Source organism: Puma concolor, chromosome E2 (assembly GCF_028749965.1).
Source record: "Puma concolor isolate L17-30 chromosome E2, mPumCon1.1.hap2, whole genome shotgun sequence".
NCBI classification, from domain to species: Eukaryota; Metazoa; Chordata; class Mammalia; order Carnivora; family Felidae; genus Puma; species Puma concolor.
The window spans coordinates 46,328,346-46,351,797 of NC_141681.1; the positions used below are offsets into that span (position 1 = coordinate 46,328,346).

Sequence of the window (23,452 nt, forward strand, 5' to 3'; positions counted from 1 at the left end):
ATAGCATGAGTTCATACCAGTATTTCCAATTCAGATTCTTAATTATAGGCTTTTTATTTAACCCTTTTAATGATCTTATATCTGTATCCATTTTCTCCCATGCTAAGACTCCCAGTTATCGTGAACACTAAAAATTATAGGATTGGAATATCATATAATTACTTATTTTATCCTACCTTATAAATATAAGTCTCTAAAAGAAGATCAGCATTACTACCAATAGTATGGTTACTCAAAACAGTTTGAGTCAATTGTTTTGGCAATTCTTTTTTTTCCCCCATGTATATTTCAGTCAAATTACTATATTTGAAAGTTATTTGAAATAATTTCTTTGGTTATTCCAACAATTGTAAATAGTGTTGTTTTCTTAATTCAGTATTTTCCACTTTTACGCTGTGCTTGTTATAATTTGTTTTATAATAACAGAAAATATTTATGTAGCTCCAAAGTGAAATTTACAAAACAAGTTGTATTGAAAGAGGTCTTCTATCCTTGCCCCCCCCACTTATTCCTTCTTCACCCTGCATTCCATCCCCCCTTTAAAAAAATAAAAGCAAATGTACTTTATACATGCATACTTACTCTTCTCCCTTTCTTCCTAAGAGAAAAGGCATAACTATATATGCTTTTCTTGCATACACATTTTCTCGCAATTAATAATGTATGTAAACAGCATTTCATATTAATATATTCCCCTTTTTTAACTGCTGCATAGTACTTTGTGATGTGGGTATACCATGAATTACTTCCATCAGTCATCTAATGGACAATTGGGTTATAGTTTTTAAATTGTTTTAATGTTTATTTATTTTTGAGATAGAGAGAGAGAGAGCGTGCGCACAAGTGGGGAAGGGACAGAGGGAGGGGGAGACATAGAATCCAAAGCAGGCTCCAGGCTCTGAGCTGTCACCGGAACCGACGTGGGGCTTGAGCTCACAAACTGTGAGATCATGACCTGAGCCAAAGTTGGATACTCAACTAACTGAGCCACCCGGGCACCCCCAATTAGATTATTTTTTATCTCTTGCTTTAACACATTGTGCTTCAGTTTTTGTGCATCATGTTTTTGACATTTTGTTAGGGCAATTTTGGGATTGATTTCACAGAAGTGGAGTTGTTAGATCAAAGATATATGTAATTATGCTAAATACTGCTGTATTTCCTTTCATAGGTTCCTTTGTACCATTCATATTCTTACTAGTAATGTCTATAAGTACCAATTTCCTTACAGTCTTGCTAATAGTATTTGATGTCACATTTGGAAATGCCCTATTCCAAGAGGTAAGAAATAGCATCTCTGTAGTTTTTTAAAAGTACTTTATTAAGATATATTTCACATACTGTACAGTTTACCCATTTCTGTAAACAGTGATGACTTTTATTATATTAACAGTCTCATATAGCCATCACAATTTGAGGACATTTTTATCACCCCAGCAAGAAATCCAATATCTTGTAGTAGCAAGATACTCTGTATCTCTGTCCATCCCCCAGCCCTGTTCAGCTACTGATGTTTCTGTCTATGTGGATTCGCCTACTTTGGATAATTCATATAAAAGCAGTCATACAATATGTGGTCTTTTGTGACTAGCTTTTTTCACTAAGCATAATATTTTCAAAGTTTATTCATATTGTAGCATGTGTCAATATTTTTATTGCCAAATATTCTATTGTAAGGATACACCACATTTTTACCATTCATCAATTAATGAGTGACTTGTTTCCACCTTATGCTTATTATGATTAATGCTGTTATGGACATTGTTTTTGTGTTTTTATATAGATATGTTTTCAATTCTCTTGGCTCTGTACTTACGAGTGGATTTTTGGGTTATGTGGGAACTCTATGTTGGACACTTGGGCATATAACTGGGAGTAAAATTGCATGGTAATATGGAAACTATGTTAACTTTTTGAGGAAGTACAAAATTGTTTTACAAAGCAGCTGTACCATTTTACATTCCCATCAGCAAGCTGCGAGGATTCCAATTTCTTCATATATTCACCTCTGTTTAGCTTTAATTTGCATTTATCTTATAAGCAGTTGAGTATATTTTCATATGGTTAAAAGCTACTTACATTATTTTTCTATCAACTGTCCCATTTTCTTAGACTATTTTTACATAGTGTTGGTGCCCAGTTTTATATGGTAGTCTTTTTTTTCTAGTCTAATTTTAGAAACTGTTTATATATTAGGGATATTGCAACCTGGCAAATATTTTTTCCAAGTTTGTCATTTTACTTAACCTAACCTTAACCGTGTTTTTGACATGCCAGCCTTTCTTTTTTCTTTAACCATAGTGCAGTCATTTTTATCAAATTATGACTAGGAAAGTTTTCCCCATTCCTAGTTTATAGAAGAAGTCCCCCAAATTTTATTCTAATTATATGTATGTTTTCATTCCTGTAAATATGGATGTCTGATCCATTTGGAATTTATCCAACTGTAAGATATGCAGAATTAATGCAGTTTTCTTTTTTTGATGTGTTTATCTGTATGTTTATCAATTTCACTTATTAAAAAGAGTTCATGTTTTTCCTACTGATTTGAGCTGCCAGCTTTTATTATGTACTAAATTTGCACTTATAATTGTTTCTGGATTTTTCTTTTCTGTTCCATTGGTTCCACTGACATCTTATGACTATGATACTCAATTTGAGTCTACTGTTTCTACCTTAGAAATTTCATTTTTCAAGGAATATGAAAATAACACTTTCTTTCTTTTTACCTTATAGCCTGGGAATCCAGATGTGAGACCAAAAAGCTGTTCTCAACAAAAGGAATTTATGAAATAGAATCATCTCAGTGGGAGATCATAGAACAGCTTACAAGACTTAAGTGTGATTGTAAAAGTCTTCAAGATGATGGGGAATGCAAAGAACAGTTTGAAAGCCAATTGGGAAATAAAGAGGGATTTTTCAAGCAACTACTAATCACTTGTAAAGGAATCCCCAATTTTAGCCAGACTGCATCCCTTATGTTAAAACAAAGAATTAATTTTCCTGAGAAATCCTATGAATGTGAAGCATGCAGAAAATACTTTATCCATGGCTTTCAACTGACTGAACATCAGAAAGCTCATTCTGATGAAAAATTCTATGAATGTAAAGAATGTGGAAAGGCCTTTATTCGGGGTTCAGAACTTACTTACCATCAGAGAGTTCATGTTGTTAAGAAACCCTATGAATGTAAGGAATGTGGAAAAGCCTTTATTTGTGCCTCACAGCTTACTTATCATCAAAGAATTCATACTGGGGAGAAACCTTATAAATGTAAAGAGTGTGGGAAGGCCTTTATTCGTGGCTCTCACCTTACCCAGCATCAAAGAATTCATACTGGTGAACGACCCTATGAATGTAATGAATGTGGTAAGGCCTTTTTTCGTGGCTCTCAACTTACTTACCACCAGAGAGTTCATACTGCAGAGAAACCCTATCAATGTAAAGAATGTGGAAAGGCCTTTATTCGTGGCTCCCAACTTACTGAACATCAGAGAATTCATACGGGTGAGAAACCCTATGAATGTAAGAAATGTGGGAAAGCCTTTAGTTATGGATCACAGCTTACCCTGCATCACAGACTTCATACTGGTGAAAAGCCCTATAAATGTAAAGACTGTGAAATGTCCTTTATTCGTGGCTCACAACTTACCGAACATCAGAGGATTCATACAGGTAAGAAACCACATGAATGTAAGCAGTGTGGGAGGGCTTTTAACTATGGCTCACAGCTTATTCGACACCAGAGGATTCACACTGGAGAGAAACCCTATGAATGTCAAGAATGTGGGAAGTCATTTATTCGTGGCTCACAACTTACTGAACATCAAAAAATTCACACTGGTGAAAAACCTTTTGAATGTAAGGAATGTGGGAAAGCCTTTATTCGTGGCTCACATCTTACTCAGCATCAGAGGATTCATACTGGTGAAAAACCCTATGAATGTAAAGAGTGTGGGAAGGCCTTTATTTATAGCTCACAACTGACTCAGCATCAGAGAATTCATACAGGTGAGAATCCCTATGAATGTAAGCAGTGTGGGAAGATCTTTATTTGTGCCTCACAACTTACTCTACATCAGATTTCTCATTCTGGTAAGAAGCCATATGAATGTAAAGAATGTGGTAAGGCTTTTATTCGTGGCTCACAGCTGACTTACCATCAGAGAGTTCATACTGGTGAGAAGCCCTATGAGTGTAATGAATGTGGGAAAGCCTTTATTCGTGGTTCACATCTTACTCAGCACCAGAGAATTCATACTGGTGAGAAACCATACAAATGTAATGAATGTGGGAAGGCCTTTAATCGTGGCTCACAACTTACTCAACATCAGAGAATTCATTCTGGTGAGAAGCCTTATAAATGTAACGAATGTGGTAAGGACTTCAGACGTCATTCACACCTCACTCAACATCATAAACTTCATAATTGAGAAAAACTTTATGAAAATATAAATTTATTAAATCCTTTGATTGCTCATTGATACTCAGCTTTGGAATATCAGAAAATTCAGATTATGAAAGTGGGAATCCTTTTTTACTTTCATCCATAGGTAACTCTATCAGAAAATTCAAACAGAGAGAGGCTAGTGTAATATAGTTTCCATCATTTTTCAATCTTTGTTAGACATTGGTGAATTTATACAAGAGTACAACCATAAAATGTAGGGTTTTCTTGTTTGGCATCATTCTCTTGTTCAGCATGATCTGAACTCCACCATTTACTACACATGTATTCCTTTGGAAAAAGCTAGTTAACCCCTGTTTGCTTTAGTTTTTTCATTTATAAAACATTAAAATCGCTCTCATTATAATGATTTAAAGATGCAAATACATAAAAAGCCTTAAAGCAATGTGTAATACATAGTTTATATTAAATAAATATTAGTTATTACTGTAATTGTGTTTTTCAGTATTTTAAAATTGTTTCCTTCTGGGCTCAAGAATTATCTTATTTTTTTTTTAATTGAAGTATAGTTGACATAAAATGTTATTTTAGTTTCAGGTATATATCATAGTGATTTGACAATTTTGTACTTTACTCAATACTGACCAAAATAAGTGTCATTACTGTCTGTCACAATACCACATTATTGCAGTATTATTGACTATACTCCATATGCTGTACTTTTCATCCCTATGATTTGTTTATTTAATTAATTTATTGATAGATTGATTTTATAACTGGAAGTTTGTACCTCTTAATCCCCTTCACGTATTTCATCCATCTTCCAAACCCCCTCCCCTCTGGCAACCACCAGTTCTCTGTATTTATGATTATATTTCTATTTTTGTGTTTTAGATCCCAGATTAAGTGAAATCAGATGGTATTTGTCTTTCTCTGACTTATTTCACTCAGCATTATGTCCTTTAAGTCTATCCATATTGTTGCAAATGGCAAGATCTCATTTTTTTTTTATAGCTGAGTAATATTACATTGTATATACATACTACATCTTTATTTATTCACCTGTTGATGGATATTTAGGTTGCTTCCATATCTTAGCTATTATAAATAATGCAATAAACATTGGGGTGCATATATCTTTTCAAATCAGTGTTTTCATTTCCTTTGGGTAAATACTGAAGTAGTGGAATTACTAGATAGTATGGTATTTCTATTTTTAATTTTTTGAGGAAACTTCATATGTTTTCCACAGTGGTTGCATCAATTTACATTCCCACCAACAGTGCAGGGGGGTTTCCTTTTTTTCAATATTTTAATTGTGTACTATTATAGAATTCAAATGAGAGGAAGACTTTTCAAATACAGTACATAAGGTAAATCTTTTATCATTCTTACTAATCATCAGATAAATGATTTTGGAGCAGAACGTCCTCATATAATTAATGTGCGGTTGTACCTCATTCTGAACATTAAAATTCTTACTAGAAGGAAACCTTAAGGAAAAAAATAAGTTTTTAGGTGTTACAAATGAAGCTATTTATGAACATTTGTGTATAGATTTTTATGTGAATGTAAATTTCCATTTCTCTGGTATAAATGCCTAAGAGTATAATTTCTTGGTCTTACACTAAAGTCACGCTTTCTCATACAAGAAATGGACAAAGTATTTTCTAAAATTGCTTTACCATTTTACATTTACACCAGGAGCATATGAGTAACCCAGTGTTTCAGCATTTGGTGTTGTCATCACTTTTTGTTTTAGCCCTCATGTTAGGTATGGTGATGTCTCTTTGTGGTCTTAATATGAATTTCCCTAATGGCTAATGATGGTGAACACCTTTTCATGTGCTTGTCATCTGTATATCTGTTTTGGTGAAATGCCTGTTTGTGTCTTTTAGTCATTTTTGAATTGTTTTACTTTTCACTCCTAGGTTTTGAAAGAGTATTTTCTGTATTCTAGATGATAGTAGTCCTTTGTTATGTGGTTTGCAAATATTTTTCCAGGTGCGTAGCTTATCTTTTTTTCCTTTTTTTTTTTAAGGGTTTTTGTTTGTTTGTTTATTTGTTTTGAGAGAGACAGAGAGTGTGTGTGTGTGCAAGCAGGGGAGGAACAGAGAGAGAGGAGACACAGAATCCTAGTAGGCTCAGCACTATCAGTGCAGAGCCCCACGTGGGGCTTGATCCTGCAAACCATGAGATCATGACCTGAGCCAATGTCGAGAGTCAGACACTTAACCGACTGAGCCACTCAGGCACCCCTTTAAGAGGGTCTTTTGAAGAGCAAAAGTTGTCAATTTTGATAAGGTCTGCTTTACCAGTTTTTCCTTTTATGGATCTTGCTTTGCTGTCAAATCTAAGGATTCTTTGCCTAGCCCAGATCCTGAAGACTTTTTTCCTATGTTTTTGCATAAATTTTTCATGATTTTATGTTTTACACATAAGTCTGTGATACATTTTGAGTTAACTTTTCATGTATATTGTATGCTTTAGCTTGGTGTTCTTTCTTAGTTTGTTTTGGCTTATGGATGTCCATTTACTTTAGCACCATTTGCTGAAAAGTCTGTGTTTCCTCCATTAAATTGCCTTTGTACCTCTGTCAAAAATCTATTGAATGTATTTGTGTATATCTTACCTCTGGGTTTTCTCTTCTATTCCATTGATCTATGTATCTATCCCTCTGCCAATATTACACTGCCTTGATCATTGTCATTTTATAGGATGTGTTTTCTTTTTTATTTTAGAGAGTGTATGAGCAGGGTGGGGAGTAGATGGAGAGAGAGTGAATCTTAAGCAGGCTCCGTGCTCAGTGTGGAGCCCAACATGGGGCTTGATCCTATGACCTGGGATAATGACCTGAGCCGAAATCAAGAGTCAGAAGCTTAACCAGCTGAGCCACCCAGGTGCCTCTATAGGATGTCTCATGAAAAATATTTTTATAATGATGTAAAAGTAATATAGCATGTGCTACCTTAAAACGATTTGTTTTGAATCCTTTTACTAAGGACCATATCTCTGTGTTAATTTAATTCCACAGATAATATGTTAGCCTAAAATTTCCTGTAGTAATTTCAAGTAATGCTAGAACTCACATGATATTAGAAAGAAAGACTGTGTGATCAAACAAGCCTGTAAATCATGGCATATTTCACATCACTTTTTTAAATATAATTTATTGTCAGACTGACTTATATACAACACCCAATGCTCATCCCAACAAGTGCCCTCCTCAATGCCTATCACCCATTTTCCCTCTCCTCCCACCCCTGTCCATCCTCAGTTTGTTCCCTGTATTTAAGAGTCTCTTGTAGTTTGCCTCCCTCCCTCTCTGTTTGTAACTATTTTTTTTCTCCTTCCCTTCCCCCATGGTCTTCTGTTAAGTTTCTCAAGGTCTTTTTGAAGCAATAAGTTCATTGTATTTCATCAGGGCTGTAATAAATATTGTAGTAAAGCAGCTTTTTCAACTTCAACTCATCATGTGCCAAACTTACTTGACCATAAATCCCTTCTTATAATGCCTATTAATATCTTTTGCATGTGAACTATTTTTGTAAACACTGCTCTAGCTGAAAGAAATAATCTCAGGGGTGGAAATTCTAAAACATTATAGCTTGAGGCCCACTAAGTTTATGAGAGAGCAAGTTGCTTTCTCTGTAAACCAGTCACATTCTTCTTCTACATATGGGACCCTTGTCCTTTTAAAAAAGGGAAATCCCTCTATGTAATGATCTTCCTTCACAGTCCTTTCTTACTCTTCCCTATACCCCACTTCTTAGTTCAACTTAATGAGATATTGAAAACAAAAAACAAGAAAACAGGTTTGTGGGATTTTAGAAGCATGGTAATAAAATAAATGGCTTTATCACTGATATATCTAGTCCATAAATCAAGCTTTCAGAATTAGAGGTTGTTTTTTTAAGGTAAATGGTATAACAAATAGAAGAATAAAGATGGTCAAGTGGACCATGGTGTTCTCTACCTCTAATGGTTTTTTACTTATTCTCAAAAGAAATGTTAGAAATTAAACTTATATTTTTATGTAGTTTTTCTTATCATATTGGACTGAATTGCCTTCTGAAATTACATAATGCAGTTACCTCCAAAATGAGAAATTATAGCAAATATACATAAAGGAAAAAGAAAATATGGCTTCCTAAACTAACATGTTAGAAGCCTTATTAATACTTGTCTGTAGCTTTCTGTATGCTGAAATGTACATGTTTATTATACATGGTTCTTTTTTTCATGGTTGTTTGTGGATATTTATATATTTAAAAAGGATCACTATATGGACATCAAACTGTGACTTTTCCTATAAAATACATCATGGACATCTTTCCAGGTACATATAAATCTAACTTACTCATTTTAGTGTTATTAGCTACAGAATACTACGTATGTAGAAGTATTATATGTTCATATTGTTTATTGATGAATGTTTATATTGTTTCCATTTCCTTGTTGCGTTAGACAATTGTCAATAAATATCTTTATACATAAACACTTGCATATATATGTTTTTATTTCTGTAAGATAGATTCTTACATCAGGTAGTATGTGTATTTTTTTTATTATAATAACTAGTAACATTACTTTCCAGATATAGTACATTCAGTCCATCAACACTGTTTGAGTTGCCCATTTTCATTTTCCCACAATTTAACAGCACTTGGTGCTCTTTGTCAGTCTTTCTGATGAAAAATATGTCATTGCTTTAATTTGAACTTATTTAAATATTGGGTAGATTGAGCATGATATCATTTGCTTACGAGCCATATGAATTTTCTGTAAATTACCTATTGATAGTCTGCGCAATTTCTATTGTATTTTTTTCTTTCATTAATTTGTAGAAGTTTTTTGTGTTTATGGCTATTATCTTTATCATATGTGTTGTAAAAATAATTTTTCAGTCTGTCTTGTTTTTTAATATATCCTTTGTCATAGATTTTATTTTTACTTTTATGGAATGAAATATAATCTACATAGAGTGTTTCTTACATACACCCCAAGATTATTCACATTTTCCTAAATATCTTCTAATATTTTTTGTATTTTAAAGCCTTTTTAAGCTAAATTTCCCCCCAAATTTTTCTACTGAAGGTTTCTAAAACTATAGGAAAGCTAAAATAATAGTGCAATGACTATCCATCACATCCTAGGTTGACTTAGTTGTTAACATCCTGCCACATCTTTATTAATTTTATATGGAGTTATTTTTATTTTATTACTCCTACTTTATTAGGAGTTACATTTCACTCCTAAATACTTCATGCATAATCTAAAAATAAGGAGATTGTCTTAATTATAAGAGCACGATATTAGAAAATTAAAAATAATTCCATAAGTTCCCAAATTATCTCAAAACTGGCTTATGAAATGTTTTTCCAAACAAGGATCTGATCGAGGCTCTCATCTCATCTCATTCTTTTAGACACTACCATTTTTAGAATCTAGGCTTAGCAGAATGTCCAACTTTCAAAATTTGTCTATTTCCTATGAATAAGTGCAGGAGAAGCAGTTTTGGTAAAAAATAAATAGAATGATGATATGTATTTACTATAGCAGAAGATACACTGTGTAGAATATAAAGTATTAAATATAATTATATAAGTAAAATAAGTTGTCCTAGTATTGGTACTGCTAAATTTGTTCACTGATTAAGGTAGTGACTACTAGACCTTTCCATGGTATACATAATAATTTTTAACTTTCTGATTAGTATGCAATGAATGGGATGGATAAATTCTTTTGAATAGTTCAGAAAATGCGACAAGGTTCTCATGTATTATGTAAAATTAATACATGTTAACATATATGTTTGCTTCATATTTTTATAGTAAATATATGAAACATTAACTATGAATGTCAAAGACCCATTGTTTCTCAAACCTTTTCCTGAGGCAGCCCTATTATAGATTTATCTATTTATTTATGTATGTATGTATGTTTATTCATTTTTGAGAGAGAGAAGATGAGTGGAGGAGGTGCAAAGAGAGACAGAGGATCCAGAGCAGGCTCCATGCTGACAGCAGTGAGCCCCATGTGGGTCTCCAACCCACCGACTGCAAAATAATGACCAGAACCAAAGTCAGATGCTCAACGGACTGAGCCACCCAGGTACCCCTATAGATTTAGTGTGTATAATTCTAGCCCATATACAGGTATCTATCACTTTTCCAGATCTAATTTATTCCCTAAATGTGTTGGATGGCTAATTTTTATTTTTTCAAACTATTTTATTTTAGAGAGCACATGAGCAGGGGAGAGGAGCAGAGGGGGGGGAGAGAGAGAGAGAGAGAGGGAGAGAGAGAATCTTAAACAGGCTCCATGCTCAGTGCAGAGCCCAAAGTGGGGCTCAATCCACAACCCTGGGATCATGACCTGAGTCAAAAGTAAGAATCAGATGCTTGGGGCGCCTGGGTGGCTCAGATGGTTAAGCCTCTGACTTCAGCTCAGGTCGTGGTCTCACAGTATGTGGGTTTGAGCCCTGCGTTGGGCTCTGTGCTAACAGCTCAGAGCCTGAATGCTGCTTTGGGTTCTGTGTCTCCCTCTCTCTCTTCCCTTCCCTGCTCACACTTTGTCTCTCTCTCAAAATAAATAAACACTTTTTTTTTTTTCCAACGTTTATTTATTTTTGGGACAGAGAGAGACAGAGCATGAACGGGGGAGGGGCAGAGAGAGGGAGACACAGAATCGGAAACAGGCTCCAGGCTCTGAGCCATCAGCCCAGAGCCCGACGCGGGGCTCGAACTCACGGAGCGCGAGATCGTGACCTGGCTGAAGTCGGACGCTTAACCGACTGCGCCACCCAGGCGCCCCATAAATAAACACTTTTAAAAGAGAGAGAGAGAGATGCTCAACTGAGTCACCTAGGTGCCTCTGGATGGGTAATTTTGAAGTGGTAGGAGCCATTTCTTAGTACTGTGTATTTATCTCATTCCCAAACTCCACTTTTCTTAATGCAACTAAGATACTCTTTATCATCTATAAAATAATCCACTAAAAACTTCTCATGAACATAAAGCATTTAAACACGTGATTCTTTTTTTTAAATTTTTTTTAACACTTATTTCTTATTGAGAGACAGAGACAGAGCATGAACATGGGAGGGGCAGAGAGAGGAGGAGACACAGAATCTGAAGCAGGCTCCAGGCTCTGAGCTGTTAGCACAGAGCCCAATGCAGGGCTCGAACTCACAAACTGAGATCATGACATAAGCCAAAGTCGGACGCTTGACCAACTGAGCCACCCAGGTGCCCCTAAACATATAATTCTTTAACAAAAGAAATTCAATCATGTTTTTCTTTTATAACACAAGGGGCATGTTCTCTAATGAAACCCAACAAAGATATAATGTAAAAAATACTCTAAATTAAATGGTGGTAGTGCTCCTGAACACATAGTGGAAGTGAATTGGAATCTATAAAGAGCTACATGCTTGGAGAAATGATAATGATAGTGAACATGTTTAAACAGAAATAGAAGTCTGAAACAAACAAAATCAATTAGGTTGGCTGAGATGTGACCACAATACTCTACATCCTATCACCCAGACTTGCTTCAATTTAAACTTTTTACATAGTATGAGAATTAAGATTAATTATTGAGAGGTTTTTATTCAGATGGTGCATGTGGGGTAAAAAATTTTAAACACTGAATATTTGGATAATACATGTTCAAATCATGAGAGATAATGTATGTGTACCTATTAACATGTTATTTTGCATAGTTTATAATTTCCTCAAATGATACTACCTTTCCATAAATTTCCTTATTTATTTTTGAGACCTATTCAGGCTGAGATATACAAATAAACTTTATTTTTGTGTCTGGACTAATATTCCATTACATATATGTTACAGTTTATCTGTTTCTCCTGTCAAAGTTTTTAATGCACAGCAGAGTTATAGCTAGTTTAAGTAGAAAGGGGTTTATTAAAGGATAGTTTTCAGAATCTCAGGTGTGAAGGTGAGGGCAAAGGATCAAGGACAGTAAAACCAAGAGAAATCTTGGAACACATCATTGGGCTAGTGGAAAAACCATTGTCACTACCCCTGCCACTTAGTCCCCATGATTCTGAGAACTGGCTCTACCAGGGCTTCAGCCAATGAGAATCAAAGACTGTTGCCACTGTGTTGATAGGTGTAATCTCCCTACGTGTGACTCACAGTTCACACTAGTTTCCTGTTTTGGGTTGTTGAATCTGGTTAAAAAGAGATCATGTATGGAATTCTTACCACAAGATATCCTGGAATGTATAATGGTTATCATTTATAGAATGTTTATAGTGCCAGACAATATTCCTTAGAACATGTCTACTTACCATTTGTATATAAACTTACTGAATCCTCACACCACCTGGATGTAGAAATTGTTATCTCCATTTTAGGTGAGGAAAGTGAGGCACAAGGAAATAAAATAACTTGGCCAAGTTTGCAAAGCTACAGTGGCAGAGCCATGATTCAGACCAAACTGTGGAGATACTTATGAAAATGATGGCAACTCTGTTTTCGTAATGAAGCACAATATTGCTGGCAATACTTTTCCACATAAAGTACTGTCTTACTGGATCTGAGAAAATAGAAGTTTTTATAGTTCAACTTGGAGTAGTCTGCTTCAAGTCTGTACACTTAACCACTTTTCTGTACTGCCTCTTTACTGTGTGCAGCTAATTAATAGGTTGGATCCTTGGCAACTATTTTTATTGCCTGGTGCCCACTTAAATTTATTCAGTGAATTCACTGAGGTTGGTTCTTCCAACAGATGAAACATGGGAACTCATTGGTTTCAGTCATTCTTAGGCAACCCAGTATATGAAGACTTCAAACTTTATCTTTTGAGGCTTCTCCTTAATTACATTTCAGTCTGTTGCAGTCTCCATCAGGGAAGGAGAGTGATAGAAATAACTTGTCTTTACCATGGTAGTACTTTTACTCATCACTTAGTTGGCTAACTAGTTTTTTTTTTAGGTTTTTGTTTAAATTCCAGTTGGTTAACATACAGTGGAGTATTAGTTTCAGGTGTATACTTTCGTGATTCAACATTTATATACAACATGTGATGCTTATCATCAAGTGCACTCCTTAATCCCCATCACCTATTTAGCCCATTACCCCCTCCACCTCCCCTCTGGCAACCATCAGTTTGTTCTCTATAGTTACTAAAAGTTTGTTTCTTGGTTTTCCTCTCTTTTTCCCCCATGACTGTTTATTTTGTTTCTTAAATTCCACATATGAGTGTAATCATATGGTTTTTGCCCTTCTCTGACTGACTTATTTCGCTTAGCATAATACTCTCTAGATCTATCATGTTGCAAATGGTGTTAATTTCTGATCTCTTCAAGATTAGACCTAAAATAAGGAAAAGGGTTCAGGTAATTTCTTACTTGACTGAAACTGTGATTCAACATTGTGATTATCTGCAATTGGCAGATAGTTATAGATGACTACCTAATGGAATGCTTTTGTGCCTTCTTTGGAGAACAGCCAGCAGTTGGGAACTTGCAGTTCCTTTTAAAAATTATTTTATTATTTTTTTATTTTAGAGATGGGGGGCAGAGGGAGAGAATCTCATGTAGGTTCCATGCTCAGTAAATAGCCCGACACGGGGCTTGATCCCACAACCCCAGGACCACAACCTGAAGTCAAGGGTAGGACGCTCAACCACTGAGTCACCCAGGTGCCCCTACAGTTCCTTTGATTCAGACAAATGTATCTCCAGCCCTTAGGATTTTAATAATACTTCTAGATTCTCTATGCTAAAGTTTATTCAATTCTCTAAGTGGCTTTCTTTTATTAGACCTAGGGCCACATCTGGTCCTTGGGAAACATTCATGCATTCTTATTCTGGATACACTCTGAGATTGTTGGCTGATGAAAAAGCAGCACTAGTCAACCCTTCCCTTGGCATTTAGATTTCTCCAGGAAGTCAAACAACATTCCACTTTGGTCTCAGGTGGTAGTGAGCTAAAATCAAGAGTCAGACACTCAACTGACTGAGCCACCTAGACACCCCCATAGGTTGAAGTCGTAATCCCAGTCACCTTAGAATATGACTTTATTTGGAAATAGGGTCATTGCAGACATAATTAGTTAAGATGAGATCATACTGGATTAGGGTAGGCCCCTAATTCAATGTGACTGGTATTGTTATAAGAATAGATTAAGACATTTAAGATACAAAACAGATGAACATAAGGGAAGGGAAGCAAGAATAATATAAAAACCGGGAAGGGGACAAAACATAAGAGACAAATATAGAGAAAGAGGGTTGCTGGAGGGGTTGTGGGAAGGGGAATGGGGTAAATGGGTGAGGGGCATTAAGGAATCTACTCCTGAAATCATTGTTGCACTATATGCTAACTTGGATATAAATTAAAAAAAAATAATAAATTATTTAAAAAAAGAAAAAGGAAAAGAAAAAAGAAGAATAGATTAGGACAGGGGCATCTGGCTGGCTCAGTCAGTAAAGCATACAACTCTTGATCTCGGGGTCATGAGTTCAGACCCCACATTGAGTGCAGAGCTTACTTAAAAAAAAACAAAAAACATAGATTAGGACACACATGTACAGTGGGAAGATGATGTGAACACACAGGAAGAAAATAGCCATCTACAAGCCAAGGAGCATGAACTGGGACTGATCCTTCCCTCACGGCCCTCAAAAGGAACCAGCCTTGCCAACATCTTGATATCAGACTTGTAGCCTCCAGAATTATGAGACAATGATTTATGTTGTTTAAGCCACACAGTTTGTGGTGCCTTGTTATGGCACTCCTGGAAAACTAATATAGCATATTACTCCTCAATAAAATTGATTTGGAAAAATTAAAAACACTCTATGGAAACTAAAAAGAAAAAAAGTTATGATCATAAAGGTCAGGATATTGTTATATTTAGGATAAAGGGTTGGAATAGTGATTGCAAGGCATTGTTGAAGGGCTTTTGGGGAATTGGCAATGTTCTGTATCTTAACCAGGATACTGCTTACATGGATGTTTAATAATAATTTGTTATGTTATACTCCTATACTGATAGTGGGAATGCAAACTAGTGCAGCCACTCTGGAAAACAGTATGGAGGTTCCTCAAAAAGTTAAAAATAAAACTACTCTATTGTCGTAGACTCTGGGTCTAAAGTTCTCTCTTGTCTAGCAAAAGAGCGGGATGCAGGATTGAAAGCAAGAGACGGCTAATGTCTGGGAAAAGACATGAACCCCGAATAAGGGTCCTTACCCCATTTTTATTAGGATCAGAAGGCTTACAAACATGGTGATAGACGTGTACAAAAGGCAATGAATCTGTGAACATTTACTTGTGGACATGAGGAAAAAGGAGTCTTGAAGATACCCGTGGTTAGGGGTTTAGGTTAATACAAAACAAAATCCAGGTGCTGGGCAGTCAGGAAAAGGTTGTTTACAGCGGACATGAGGCAGCACCTTGGTTTATCTTGGCTAGCCTGGGGATGAGACAGATAGGGGGAATAACCTCAGGGTTGACAAGGCACCTTTTCTTTTGTTAACCATCTCCACTCCAGCTGCTTTGCCTGCTGCGCACCGGTCCATAGTCCAATTCACCAATTTACCTAACTTGGCTCTATTCTCCCGTGAAAGCAGCTTTTCTGCTATAGTACTAAATTGGGGGTGCTTCCATCCTGAATATCTAATCTTGTTTATTTCATATACCTATGTGTTGGGCACCTTTGCACCATTTCTATTTCAGGCCTTTGCCTCTCCCTATTTTGGGGGCTCTGCACGCCCCTCTCTATTTTGGGGTGCATCTGCACCTCCCTAATCCTGGCACCTTTGTGCCTCCCTATTCTTGGGGTGCCAATCTGATTTACCCAAACTCGGGTGTGAGCATTTTATGACTCTGTATTTCTTTATGCCTTGTTAACTCATTGGTGTAAGCCCCGGGGGATTCCTAAGCTTATCCCCCATGCTCTATGATCCGGCCATTGCACTACTAAGTATTTACCCAAAGAATACAAAAATACTAATTTGAACGGACACATGCACCTCAATGTTTATAGCGGCATTACCAACAATAGCCAAACTTTGGAAAGAGCTCAAATGTCCACTGAGTGATGAATGAATGTATGTATATATACATACATTCAGAATATTACTCAGCCATAAAAAGAATGAAATGTTCCATTTGCAATGGCATGAATGGAGCTAGAGTGTATTATGCTAAGTGAAATAAGTCAGAGAAAGACAAATACCACATGGTTTCACTCATATGTAGAATTTAAGAAATGAAACAGATGAATAGAGGGGAAAAAAGAGAGATAAGCAACCATAAAACAGACTCTTAACTATAGAGAACAAACTTAGGGTTGCTGGAGGGGAGGTGGGGGGGATGGATTAAATGGGTGATGGGTATTAAGGAGGGCAGTTGTTGCGATGAGCACTGGGTGTTGTATAGAAGTGATTTATCACTGAATTCTACTTCTGAAGATAATATTACACTATATGTTAACTAACTGTAATTGAAAAACTTGAAAAAAGTCATACATTTATGTTTTATGCATTTTTGATAGTTTGTTATATTTCACAAGATAACTGGTAGAAAAAAAAGAACCAAAAAACCCACAGGGTAGTAAGGCTAGAGTTGGGCTGGCAGGAAGGCAGCAACTTATATAACAAAATGGGAGTGGAATGGGAGAGTTTTTTAAAGTATGGTATAGGCATTAAAAGGGCAATGAAAGTTATGCCTATGGCTCTAAATTTATGATTCTGAGCCATTTCACAATGTATGAAAAGAGTTAAATGAGAAAGAAATGAATAATGAAACTGTGTGTCAAATAGTTTTGGTAAGACCAGAATTCTGAAGGACTGAATACATAAACAAATAACTATAAGAAAGCAGGTGAGGTAAAGAATAAAAATGCAAGTAAAAGGGAAAATAATCATGAAAACAAAGTGCAAAGAAAGTGGGGATACTTGGTATCCAGAATATAATCCCCTAAATTTCAATAAAAAGAAAGACCTGATGTATAAGAAATATATTGAAGTGCCATCTAGGTATCTGAGAAGTTATAGCAACTACCACTCAAAAGACTGGGACTTTTAAGACAATAACATTGGAAAACATTTCAGAGGTGTTATCTTCTAAACAACTGTTATGTGACTTTGTACCATTCACACATGTGTCAGTCACTTATCTGAACATCTTAACATTTCTTTCTCTACAATCCAAGGCTTTTCTTTCTGCTCCAGCTTGAAAATGATATCTGGATTGGTGAGTTGATAGTCTATTCATTAACAGATAATTGGGGTGCCTGGCTGGCTCAGTCAGTTTAGCATCCTACTCTTTTTTTTTTTCAATATGTGAAATTTATTGTCAAATTGGTTTCCATACAACACCCAGTGTTCATCCCAAAATAGCATCCTACTCTTGATTTTGGCTCAGGTCATGATCTCTCTGTTCATGGGATCGAGCCCCTCCCCACCCCGCCAACCCCATTAAGGATCTATGAAGGATCCCTATTAGGATTTATGAAGCTAAAGAAGAGATTTCAGATTTCTTTTCCTTAATTTTTTTAATGTTTATTTATTTTTGAGAGAGAGAGGGAGAGAGAGTGAGCAGGGGAAGGGCAGAGAGAGGGAGACACAGAAACCAAAACAAGCTCCAGGCTCTGAGCTGTCAGCACAGAGACTGACATGGGGCTCGAACTCATGAACCGCGGGATCGTGACCTGAGCTGAAACCAAGAGTTGGACACTTAACTGACTGAGCCACCCAGGCACCCTGAGATTTCAAATTTCTTAAAAAAAAAAAAAAAGTCATGAAGACCAGATTTTAACTTTCCTTCTTATAAAACTAACAAAATAACAAAAAACCAAAAACCTAACTTCCAAAAGAGTACAGAATAAGAAAAAAATCATTTGTAATGGCAATAAGAAAGTGAGGCATCCTTACTTTCATACATCCTATACTTTGAGGACTTTCTGACAAAAATAATACAAATGGGATGAGATAGAAAGGTATCACCAAGATCTAAGTTAGTACTATTCCTGACAGAAAAAATCTGACAAACATTAATTCAACACTTAATAGTACCAATCACTGCTCTAAACAAGTTATATGTAACAACTCATTAATTCTCAAAAAAAAAAAAAAACTATCCAAAAATTTAGACTCACCTTTAGGTGATAAAACTAAGGTAGTGACAGTTTAAGTAACTTGCCCATGGTCACACATAAAGTGATGGAGCCAGGATTGAAACCTTTTTATCTCTGAAGTCTATGCACTTAACCTCTATTATTATCAGAATTAACTAATAGGGACACATAGAAGAATTGTTTTTCTCCTAGGATATGGAAAATGACATAAGTAAAGAAAGGGGAATGTGTAAAGAAAGAACTATTTCATATATTTAAATATTAACAGATGAAGAAATGTCCTAGAAGACACAGGAAAAAATGGGATCAAGAATAGAAAAGATAATACAATATTTTTGAGAGGAGAAACACTTCATTTTTTGAGACCAAAGTAAAGAAGGCTTAGGAAAGACTAACTATGGGCCACAACTTCAAAATTATGCAAAAGCACTTTACTTTGTATCCATGAAAATTGTTTATTTTCCTCTGAGATATTAATTAGCTTTATAAATGGAAGACAACATAAACTATGTAATCAATCTTGCTAATTTTATGTCCTAATTTGTTTTTTCTTTGAAGGTCAGATTCAAATTTAAAGCTCAATTCTAAATTAACTTATTTCTGTATAGTCTAATTGCAATTTTTGCATCGTCTTACTAATTTATATTTTTTCCTGACATATTTGTATCCATTTAGTTTCTCATCTTATTGTTGAGATTATTGTGACCTACTTTATCTGCAGTGCAGAATAAAAAAGTAAAAGAAACACATTATTTAAAACTCATTTGAGACTTGATCATTTCTTCCTGGGAGAGAAGTGGAATCTTGAAATGGCCAACCTGGGTGAAAAAGAAGCCATGAACTATCAGGCTTACTTAGTAGCTCCAGACAGTCACACTAGAAATCTCCAGGTAAATAAGGTCAATCACCTTATGGGGGAACAATCTTAAGATTTTATGATCCATCAAAAGCCAAGAATAACCCCACTGTTTGGAAGCACCAATATATGGCCTATGGAGCTTCAATTTGAATTTTAAAAATTATTTTAAGATTAGAAGTATAACTCACAAGATATTTTTAAAGACTGCACCATACTTAAAAAAAATCCATCTATCAAATCTCAAAATCACAGAAAAGTTGCAAATATAGTGCAAAGAGCTTTTTTTCCCTGAACCATTTGAGACTAAATTGCTGACCTAATGCCACATCACCCCTGAAGATGTCCCTACATAACCACAATATATTATCAAAATCAAGAAATTAATATTAATACATTACTACCATCTATATTAGATTCCATCCAAGTTTCACCAGGTATGCCAATAATGTCATTTGCACTAAAGGATTCAGTTCAGAATCACACATTGTGTTGAAATGTCATGTCTCTTTAATCTTCTTTAGTCTGAAAGTTTCTCAGTCTTGCCCTTTTATAATCTTGACACTTTTGATGACTGACTTTAAGTCCGTCTTTGGAAAATGTCTCCAATTTGATTTTCTTTTTTTTTGGGGGGGGGGGGACAGAGAGAGACAGAGCATGAACGGGGGAGGGGCAGAGAGAGAGGGAGACACAGAATTGGAAACAGGCTCCAGGCTCCGAGCCATCAGCCCAGAGCCTGACGCGGGCTCGAACTCACGGACCGCGAGATCGTGACCTGGCTGAAGTCGGACGCTTAACCGACTGCGCCACCCAGGCGCCCCTTCTTTTTTTTTTTTTTTAATGTTTATTTTTGAGAGAGAGAGAGAGAGAACACGAGGGGGGAAGGGGCAAAGAGAGAGACACACACACAGAATCTGAAGCAGTCTCCAGGCTCTGAACTGTTCAGCATAGAGCCTGACGTGGGGCTCGAAACCATGAACAGTGAGATCATGACCTGAGCTGAAGTTGGATGCTTAACCGACTGAGCCACCTAGGTGCCCCAGGTATGTCCTGTTAAATTAAAGTTTTAGCAAAGGCACCAAAATAGAATATATTCCTTCCAAAAGAGGAGGAAATAAAGGGAGAGGGGAACAATCAAAAGAAGGAATAAAGGGGGAAAATGGAAACATTAAAGGGTTACATATGACATATATAGTGATGTGATAAAATGGTAGAAATAAATACAAATATGTCAGTAAATGTCTGATTGGATAAATAAAATCTAATTATATGCTATTGTCAAGAGACACATTAAGAGAATCACACAGAAAGGCTCAAAATGAGGGAACTCCTGAAAAAACGTCAGTCAAAATACTAACGAAAAGAAAGTTATGTAGGGGCACCTACGTTAAATATATATAAAAGAAAGTTGATGTAGCTATGTTAATATTGGATAAAATAGACTTAAATAATAGCATTATTATAAAAAGATCAGTACATAATGATGAAATGATTACATCTCCAAGAATATATAAATTCTAAACTTATGTTACCAAATATACACAGTTAAACGAAAATTAGTAAAACTACAGGAAAAAATAAAATCAAAACCATAGTAGGAGGTTTTGCATATTTCTTTTGCTAATTGATACATGAGAGACAAAAAATAAGATTATAGAGGATTTAGACCAAAAACTTATAAGCTTTATCTAATGGATACATTTTTAAAAATACTATATATACACAATAACTGCAGAAGACAAATTATTTTTAAAGATATATTGAATATTCAGAAAAAACAGACATATATTAGGCCACAAAGCAAATCTGAAAAAATTTCAATGGACTAATTTTATTTTTTTTAACTTTAGAGAAAGAGTATGAGTGGGGGAGAGGGGCAGAGGAAGAGAGAGTTAAGCAGGCTCCACGCTCAGCATGGAGGCTGAAGCAGGGCTCAGTCCCATGACCCTGGGATCATGCCCTGAGCCTAAATCAAGAGTTGGATGCTCAACCCACTGAGCCACCCAGACACCCTTCAATGGACTCATTTCATATAGACCAACTTCAGTGCTCACAAAAGTTATGTTAGATAATAAGCCATCAAAGAATAATTAGAGAAAAATCCATATGCTTAAGAAATATCCTTCCAAATTATTTATGGGTGAAAAAATCATATCATAAATTTAAAAAGAAGAATTTAAAAGTGCATGATGAGACTACTACATACCAAAATTTGTAGGATGCAGCCAAAGTAGTACATAAAGGAAAAGTTACAACCTTAAGAATTTATGTTAGAAGTATAAAGATTAATTACCTAAGTATCCAACTTAAAATGTGAGAAAAAATTGTAGAATAAACTGAAAGAAAGCAAAGAAATAAGAAAGAATAAGAAATAAAGGGAACAATAAAAGAGCTATATAATGAAGAGGATTAATAAGGTCCCAAATAGGTCTTTGTATTATCATACACCAAAAATTATTATAACACTATGTTAATTAAGAGCATATATATAGTGCTGGGAATAATAAATTGACCACAGAATTGAATAAAAAGTGCCCCCAACAGACCAGTTTATTACTGTCAGTAAGAGGGGAAAGGATAGCCTTTTCATAATGTAAGACAATTGGTACATGTACACATACACATACACACACACGTTGTACCCCTTCTTTATCTTACAGAAAGAGTTTGATTCCAAGAGCTTTTATCTTTGTATTATTATTTATTTATTTTTATTTTTTAGCATGGTAGTGCGTGGGAGAAGGGCAGAGAGAGAGAGAATCTTAAACAAGCTCCATGCTATCTGACACGGGGCTTTATCTCACTATCCTGAAATCATGACCTGAGCCAAAATCAAGAGTTGGACACTCAACTGAGCAACCCAGGCGCCCCCATTCTAAGAGATTTTATAACCAAAAAAAAAAAAAAAAATTGTGTAAGGCAAAACTATAAAGCTTTAGGAAGATAATGTAGAAAACTGAAATTATGACCTTGGTATAGAGGATAATTTTTTTTTCTTTAATGTTTGTTTAGTTTTGAGAGATAAGACAGAGCGTGAGTGGTGGAGGGGCAGAGAGAGAGGGAGACACAGAATCTGAAGCAAGCTCCAGGCTCTGAGCTGTCAGCACAGAGCCCAACGTAGGGCTTGAACCCATGAACTGCAAGATCATGACCTGAGGCAAAGTCCCACATTTAACTGACTGAGCCACCCAGGCACCACTAGAACAGAGCTTCTTAAACAAAACATAAAAAATTACAAGACATAAAGAAAAATTAAATAAATTGGACATTAAAACAGAGTAGTTTTAATTTTTTTGTTTGTTTGTTTTTGAGAGAGAGAGAGAATGCATGCACAAGAGCAGGGGAGGAACAGAGGGAGAGAGAATCTCAAGCAGGCTCCATGCCCAGCATGGAGCTGGATGTGGGGCTTGATCTCACAACCATGAGATCATGACCTGAGCCAAAGTCAAGAGTCAGCCACTTACCTGAGTGAGCCACCCAGGTGACCCAAAACAGACTGCTTCTATTTATTAAAAGATCACTAAATAATGAAAAAACAAGCTATAAACTAGATGTTTGACACATATGAAATATAAACATCCCCAGGGCACCTGGGCTGCTCAGTCGGTAAAGTGTCCAACTTCGGCTCAGGTCATGATCTCATGGTTTTTGAGTTTGAGCGCCACCTTAGGCTCTGTGCTGACAACTCAGAGCCTGGAGTCTGCTTCAGATTCTGTCTCCCTCTCTCTGCCCTTCCCCCACTCATGCTCTGTCTCTCAAAAATAAATAAATGTTAAAAAAAATTAAGAAACATAAATATCCCAAATAATTTAAAAAATTAAAAAAAATTTTTTTAATGTTTATTTATTTTTGAGACAGACACAGAGCATGAGCAGGGGAGGGACAGAGAGGGAGACACAGAATCTGAGGCAGGCTCCAGGCTCTGAGCTGTCATCACAGAGCCCGATGCAGGGTTCAAACTCATGAACTGTGAGATCGTGACCTGAGCTGAAGTCAGCCGCTCAACCAACTGAGCCACCCAGGTGCCCCTAAAAAAAAATTTTTAATGTTTATTTATTTTTGAGAGAC

At 35.8% G+C, this 23,452-nt stretch overlaps 1 protein-coding gene across 2 annotated transcripts in view; it reads left to right on the forward strand.

Annotated features, from left to right (window-relative positions):
• LOC147573573 (uncharacterized) overlaps nucleotides 1-8,906 on the forward strand; it is a 75,373-nt gene extending 66,467 nt beyond the window's left edge. For both annotated transcript variants that reach the window (XM_086690959.1, XM_086690961.1), the window contains one exon: nucleotides 2,737-8,906. In XM_086690959.1, the coding sequence (XP_086547085.1) occupies nucleotides 2,737-4,433 (1,697 nt within the window). In that variant the 3' untranslated portion in view covers nucleotides 4,434-8,906. The remainder of the gene's footprint in view (nucleotides 1-2,736) is intronic.
• The last annotated feature ends 14,546 nt before the right edge of the window (nucleotides 8,907-23,452 follow it).